Source organism: Malurus melanocephalus, unplaced genomic scaffold, assembly GCF_030028575.1.
Source record: "Malurus melanocephalus ecotype Western Australia unplaced genomic scaffold, MMel_1.1 scaffold_26, whole genome shotgun sequence".
Lineage (NCBI taxonomy): Eukaryota > Metazoa > Chordata > Aves > Passeriformes > Maluridae > Malurus > Malurus melanocephalus.
In genome coordinates, this window is record NW_026623258.1 from 3,108,819 (window position 1) to 3,115,402 (window position 6,584).

Sequence of the window (6,584 nt, forward strand, 5' to 3'; positions counted from 1 at the left end):
ATGGTGAAATCTTGGCATTCTGTTGTGGAAGGAGACAATAAATTTGGGGTTTATCCCAAATGGCTGCAGACTGAGCAGAAAAGCAACAATCCCAACAAATCCTGGCTGTCTGGATCCTTGGGGCACAACTCAGGGACAAAATTTTGATCTCTACACAAAATGGCAGTTTGAAAAACCTTAGGACTTAGTTGCTAATGGAAATTTCTGCTAAAAAGCCAAATCCAGAATCTTCTTTGTGATGACTCCTGTCCTTTGGCCTGGCTGCTCAGAGGACAGAGCCCTTTTAAAACAAACCTGTGCACACTCAAACCCCAGACAACTGCCAGCCATGGATGAGACTCAGGCCATTGGTATGACACCTCCTTTTTAATATTTACTATAATATTTAATATTTAACATGTGACACCACACATTAAATATAATACGTGACCCTGAAGGAACCAGGGTCACACATTGYATTTAACTGAAATGAGTAAACTGGCCAGGACACAGAAAAAACATGAGCAGCCAGCTCCACTGGTGCCCCTCATACACTGGTGAGCAAAAGAGAGCTAAAATGATCCACACTGTGCTTAGGAATAAGTGAATAAGTTACAAAGGCTGAATGTTACCTCTCCACAAGACAATGCAGRAAAAGRATGTTGAGGGAATGTACAARATAAGAGCCTCCARAAGCAGCATGAGACCTGTTGGAACKSCCTTTTTGTGAGAAATAGAGCTTTAATATCTTCTATTTATCAGAAGTGAGTGGAAGAGATAATGTACTTGTGACACTGAGGAACACAGCAGATACAAGGATATCTCTGTCAGAGCAAGTCACAGAATCAGTGGTGGGAAACCAAGGCTAGATAGCATTAAATTAGCAACAAAATGTAAGTTTTTTCACATGGAGGATGACTAAACATGAGAAGAAACCATGGAGGATGTGGTGGATGTGGTACATTTTTCAGACCTCCTCATCTCTAGATCAAAGCAGAAGATTCTCTTCAGATGTGAAGCTTATCTGAGCACATCTGGGGAAAGCCAWGCCTTTGATACCCAGATCACATGAGAGTGTGACACTGCCCCAGCACTGCAGTGTAAACCACACCAGTGGATGTGTATTCATACATTTTTGACACTACAGCCTCCCCCTGAGGGTAGTGATCTCTTCCCTCCAGTGCATCTCTCTGAACGCTGTTTTTGATAGCAATAAACGGTGTGTCATCACTCAGTTACTCTGTGTTCACTGTGCCAGTTTGGAATAAAGCAAGGAGATACATCTCGACTTTAGGAGACTCCTCTGTAGACATCATGTTCCTGTAAAATTGCACACTGCTGCTGGTTGCTGATGAAGGACCTAGGAAGTTTTTAAAGCGTGACCTTGAAGGGTTTCTCAAAAGAACCAGCAAATTACCAGCTGGTTTCCCAGACAGCTGGATGAGGGACACAGGCTGAAAAGCACTGAGAATAAATATGCATGGAAAGAACATAATAAAGTGCTGTCTTTTGCTGCTAAACAAATGCATTTATTACTTGTATAAAATATTTATAATAGTATGTTGTAGGTTGCACTCAGGTTGTTTTTTTGGGTGTTTCATTTTTTTTTTTCTTTTTTTTGTAGAGGCGAAGGGAATAAATTTTCCTGCCAGACTCCCAAATCACCACTGCTGAGGAGGTGTGGAGAAAATCTCCCAATCCTGCTGTATATTCATGCAGCTCTGCACAGGCTTCCACCCAGGGGAAGAGTGGGTGCTAAGGGTTCGAGTGACCTGGGGCACTTAACAGCTCCTTTCTGAATTGTTTGACAGGGATGCAAACCTCTTCACCTCCAGGAGAGCCAGTTATGCATACTTTTATGTCTCCTTCTGCTTTGCTCTCAAGGCCTTTGATTTTATCTTTAAACCAGCAGTGTTTATGGTTCTTAAGTTGATCGTGTTCTGCTAAACAAGTTCCTTTGTCCCATAGTGTGGCTGACAAATCTGCTGGTGAAACAATTTTACTATTCAGTAACTTCAGTTCTGCCTCCAACTTTTTCTGTGTCGCCTTTGAACTGCCACTGCTGCATTGATGCCTGCTAAGGCTCTGCCTGCCCTGCATGTCATTGCTAGAGCCCATTAAAAGCAGCTGCAGCCGTGCTTACCACTGCCTTCCTCCTTCCTTTGAAGCCCTTTTCTTTGACTGGTCTTAATTAATGCATAAGCTGGGAAAGTGCCTTCTTTCCTCCTTTCAAGATGTTTTTGTTTCTTTGTTTTAGTTTCATGTCTTTGGCTGAATAGATGTTTCCAGTATGTTCTTTATGAAAATGAAAGGGAAATTGAAGCTTTTACAACTGTTTTATTGGTGAAAGAAACCCGGGCCATGGCTTTTCTTTGACTGCGTTACCATTGCTTGCTTTTTGACTCCATTTCTTCTCTCCATTCAGGAAAGCCAAGTAACATGATTAAAGTCCTCTTCCAGCTCAAAGACTCTGACAGCAAACAAAGATGGATCACTTACCAAACGAATGAATCATGTACAGGAAACCAAGGCAAGTGTTAAACATATTTACTAGGGGAGTCAGTAAAGAATGGTATGCCGAAGATCTGCAATTAATTAACAGCAGTTCCCTGTACTGAAACAAGAGATTGAAAAGCTATTAGATAATTAGTAAAATTCTGGAAAGCTGCATTCCTCAAAGCAGCCACAGATGCCGAAAGGAAATGCCGGACTGCTGGGCCAGATACCAACTTGTCAAGGAATTAATCATCTTATTTAATGGCAAATACCTGGCCACGTGGGCAGCCGTGCAAAAGAGCTGAATAGTCTGAGCAGATGGAGCACTCCTCTCTCATTACTGCTGATTGTCACGCTGCTGCCAGGCGTGCAGCCACYGCCTGCCTCAGTTTCTCATCCACAGGCCAAGCTCAGTGCTTCATCAGCTTTAGGCCTGTCCATGGAAATCAGGGCTTCAGACAGGAAGAAAAAAAGGAGAAGTTTGCAAATTACACAAATATGTGATGAAYACATGTCCTGCACATCAGCAGATGAACCTCAGGATTTGGTGCAAATGCCYCTTCAAGCCTGTAAACAACCAGGTTGTGAGCCCAGCCTGTAAATGAGCTTCATTGCAGCAGAGCAGGAGSGTCCCAGCCACAGCAGGGCCCTGCAGAGGGAGCCTTGTGCTGGGGGACACGTTCTTGCTCAGCATTTCATTACCCTCGAATGTCTGAAACAGAGACCYGTGCTTTGATCTCAGCCCTGCCCAAACATCCTCCTGCCCACATCTGCACGGGGCTCCCCCGAAACATTTCCCAGCTGTGGGCTCAGAAACACAGAGACTGCTCCATGTGAGTGTGAAACCCCACTGTTTTCCATGCAGTTACCCCAAATCCCCAAGTCTCAGCGAGGGGAAAGCAAAGCCTTGTGGCCCCRTGAGAAGGGTCTGTTCTGACCAACCTGGTCAGCACCAATGGCTCCTCCAAGGGAAGGCACAGCTCGTTCTCTGCCTTTACTCAGGGATTTCTGAGCAACTGCTAAGAAACAAAACTCGCCTGCCTTCTTTCACATGCAGCTTTCTGACCTCCCAGTTAAGGGACTCTGATTAAAAAGATTTCTCGCTGTCCCTCAAAAGGTGTTTTTGCTGGGGCAGTTTAAAAGCTTCCTCTCTAAATGATTTGAAATCACTCATTTTTCTATCAGGTCTGTTGCTGCTGACTCAATATGAGCAGTGTTAATGTAGGGCATTTCTCTTGGCTTCTGTGGGAGAATCCTCAAGCCTACTTTTAAATACATATGGTCAGAACCTTGTAATTTCTGTGAAGTATGGTTAAAACAATAATTTAATTCCTTCCCTTTCTGGAAAATTTTAATTCTTAACAATTCAATAGAAAATTGAAATAAAAATTATGCTTTAATTTCAGCTAGAAAACTCTAGTTTGCCTTTACCACGAAAACTGCCCAGACCAAGATTTTTGCCTTTTTTTTCAGTTGCTGTATGATTTTCTCAAAATCAAACAGTTTTAGTGCAACATTTAGACATTAATAAGACTGGATTTTTCTCCAGAAAACTTCTCAAARCCTACCTTCACAATTTCAGCACTCTGAATGTCAAACTCTGCACAGAAGCAGACAGGTTTGAACAGGACCCATCAGGCATTRTTGTCTGCACATTTCATGTTAGTGAAAATCCACCACATTTTGAACTACAACAAATAGGTGCTTCCAGCTCCAAATAATTGTCCTTTCTGTCCAGGTATGAAGGGAAAACAACTCCCCATCTGACATTTGTAATTAATTCATGTCACACATAAATGGAAAAATACCTCCTCATATTTGCAATAAAATTTCAGCCTTTTCACATAACACGATATGATAATAATTTGTGCTATTTTCCTAGAGCAATAGTGTAAGAKATGTGCTGCCAAATGAGCCTGTAATAATATAGAAAAAGGTCTAATATGATGATGCTTATCTTTGACAATAAATGCCATTAGAGGCCAGCCACAGTAATTGCCTCTACTGAAGAAAAAAAGAGAAATAGAAAGGAATGGTGCAAAGCAGTAATCTCATACTCAATTAAGCAATGCTGACTCCTGGAATGTCTTTCAGCACATGTTTTCCCAGGAAAAGAGAAACAAACTAATTTAGATGAGCTGCATAGTGAATTTATGTATGAGCTGAGGCTCATATGAGTTTGAAGGCTTTTCAACAGCTCAGAGCTGAAGAGATGAATCTTCATTTCATGAACAGAGAAATCAAGACAGAGTGAAAAACAAAAATCAAGATAGGGGAAAAAATAAAAGACAAGTATCTAAACTAATCTCTTAACTGCCATTTTTAATTTTGGGGGAAGTCCCCCTGTCTGACATTTGCACATGACTACTCAGTTACCAGCTCAGGGCTCCAGATGGGTGCAAGATAGACATATTCTCACAAGAAATCAGTATCAGGCCTAGGAACAGAAATACGCAAATTCCTGAGGTTTTAGACCACAAGATTAGTCAGTGCTGAATTTTAGAAGATAGGCAGTACAAGATACAGATAGAAAACAATAACTTATCGGATCCATGATAGRAAGCAGAAGCTTCCTATCCCAGCAAAAGTATCAACGTACTCCGATAGCACTGTCCTATGTATTAAGCATTTCTCCCTCCCTCCCAAAATCTTCTTCTCCCCATAAGGCCATTTAACACATCAGTTCATCCACAATTCTCCTGTATTCTCTCTGGAAATTTCTAGAGTCCTATAAACACCTTATTGTGCTTTCAAAACCTAGACTTGGTTAGGATTAAGTGCAATTAGGCCCAGGACAYGGGAATAATAAATTTTTCATTCCTGAAGAGTTGGTAATCCAGTGGAAGGATGGATAATGAGCCTTCCCCATTGCTCTTTTAATGGGTTTGAGTCTGAGCTCCAGCACTTGGATTCAAACTCGAAAGGGAGCAGTCCTTGCTGGGCGTGAAATAAAGCCATGACAGATAAAAACCCTTCCCTTACCAGCCCCTTCTCTGCACTGGCTTTACTACAAACATTAGTTTTAATATTGTTTTAGTTAAATAAGCTTTATTTACTATCTGGTTGTTGGTTTTTTGTTTCTTTTTTGGAAGTAATGGCTTCTGTTAAGTCCCACTGTGTTTGTTCCAGGTGCGAGACACAACCAGGCTGAGGGAACGAGGAGTTCACTCCTTGCCTTCACTGCTATTCAATGTTTATTTATTGTTCAGGTTGTCCCTCTAGCTCGACCGAGGTAAAACTCAACGTTCCAATTTAAAAGAAACTCGGTGACTTTGAAAACAGACTTTCTGARAGCATCATCTGCACTTATTCATCAGGTGGCTGGAGAAATTTTCCATCCTGCCCGGCAAAGAGCTCTGYGGTTCGAGGCGCTCTGCTCCGCGTTCTGCTGGCGGCGGTGAAACGCTGTTTCTCCGAGGATCAGCCCGAGATGAGAGCGCATCTCGCGCTGCGTTACATGGCACGGCTTGTCATCATCACAGCGGTGCTGCTCGATAACGACATGTTTGCAACGCTGCCTGACAGCACAAGTACATCCCTAAAAACTGTTCTGTCTAGACTGGGGAAATTTGCAGAAAAGCATCACTTGTGAGCATCCCTGCCTATCCCCATCCTCGGCCAAACAACCGCTCTCAAACCAACGCTGCTCCCCGCAGCTCCGCTGCTTCGAATCGCATCGCCTTCACCTTTCATCGCGTACCACTCTCACCCTGCCATAGGGAAGGACCCATTCCGCGCATTAACCCCTTCCTCCCCCCGCACCGGCGGTCGCCGCGCCCCGGGGTCCCACTCCCACCCCCCCGCACGGCGCACCCGCCCTTCGCCACGAGGCTCCCGTAAGCAGCGCCGTGTCCGCGCCCCCCGGGCCCCCCCGCATCCCCCGCATCCCCCGCCCGGCCGGCCGGTCCCCCGCCCGCTCCGCTCCGCAGCCGCACTGGTGCCGCTCCGGGCGGCGGCGGCTCCGGAGCGCGGCTCCGGCACCAACTTTGGGAGCAGCGAGCGGCGCGGAGCGGAGCGGAACAGAGCGGAGCATCCCCGCGGGGGCAGCGGCGCGGCCATGCTGGGGCCGGCGGCACGGCTGGCGCTGGGAGCGGGGGAGCTGCCGGGCC

The 6,584-nt window shown here is 44.9% G+C and overlaps 1 protein-coding gene across 1 annotated transcript in view; it reads left to right on the forward strand.

Moving 5' to 3' along the window:
- The first annotated feature begins 328 nt into the window (after positions 1-328).
- Positions 329-6,584, forward strand: part of LOC130589190 (uncharacterized) — a 38,687-nt gene continuing 32,431 nt past the window's right edge. Inside the window, exons 1-4 of the mRNA XM_057390402.1 lie at positions 329-350; positions 2,405-2,509; positions 5,793-6,005; positions 6,132-6,556. Coding sequence (XP_057246385.1) covers positions 329-350; positions 2,405-2,509; positions 5,793-6,005; positions 6,132-6,556 — 765 coding nt within the window. The remainder of the gene's footprint in view (positions 351-2,404; positions 2,510-5,792; positions 6,006-6,131; positions 6,557-6,584) is intronic.